Source organism: Acanthisitta chloris, unplaced genomic scaffold (assembly GCF_000695815.1).
Source record: "Acanthisitta chloris isolate BGI_N310 unplaced genomic scaffold, ASM69581v1 scaffold6284, whole genome shotgun sequence".
Taxonomy (NCBI): Eukaryota; Metazoa; Chordata; class Aves; order Passeriformes; family Acanthisittidae; genus Acanthisitta; species Acanthisitta chloris.
This window is the reverse complement of record NW_008668649.1, coordinates 13,459-13,957: the sequence shown is the minus strand read 5'-3', so window position 1 is coordinate 13,957 and position 499 is coordinate 13,459. Positions and strand designations below refer to the sequence as shown.

The 499-nt window shown below is 39.1% G+C and overlaps 1 protein-coding gene across 1 annotated transcript in view; it reads right to left on the bottom strand.

Moving 5' to 3' along the window:
• The window catches only part of INTS10 (integrator complex subunit 10), a 20,518-nt gene that overhangs the window by 7,418 nt on the left and 12,601 nt on the right, over window positions 1-499 (bottom strand). Inside the window, exon 14 of the mRNA XM_009072976.1 lies at window positions 90-252. Coding sequence (XP_009071224.1) covers window positions 90-252 — 163 coding nt within the window. The remainder of the gene's footprint in view (window positions 1-89; window positions 253-499) is intronic.

Sequence of the window (499 nt, the reverse complement as noted above, 5' to 3'; positions counted from 1 at the left end):
AGCTGCTGCTGAAACTATCTAACAGCTTTTTCAACACCACAGCACACAGTGTTGGATGTGAAAGACTTCCTTGGACAGAGAAAGGATACTTGTGACATAGTTGAAAAAATTCTCATATTGGAAGTTTCCTTGTTGGCAGATTTTGTTGATGGCTTTCAGGAACAAGTTCTCACCCCTTGGCCACTCATGCTGAAGTAGAACAACTACGTGGCCCAGTGCCATATCATCTCTGCTGTCTGTGAAAGCTCTGAGCTTCAGGGAAAAAAATGACATAGACACACATTGCTTTTATAAACATATGGGATTCATCTCACCTATGGCTGTGCAAATACAGAAGTTCTTTACAAGTACATAACAAGGCAGAGTGAAATTCACTTCTAAAATAGGCTGGAAATTTCCAGCTAAAATACCAAATTCCTGGCACTGACCTATAAGGGAACTCTGAATAGACAAAATTTTTAGATCAATTTTATCTCCTCTGCCCAAAACTAAAACAAAT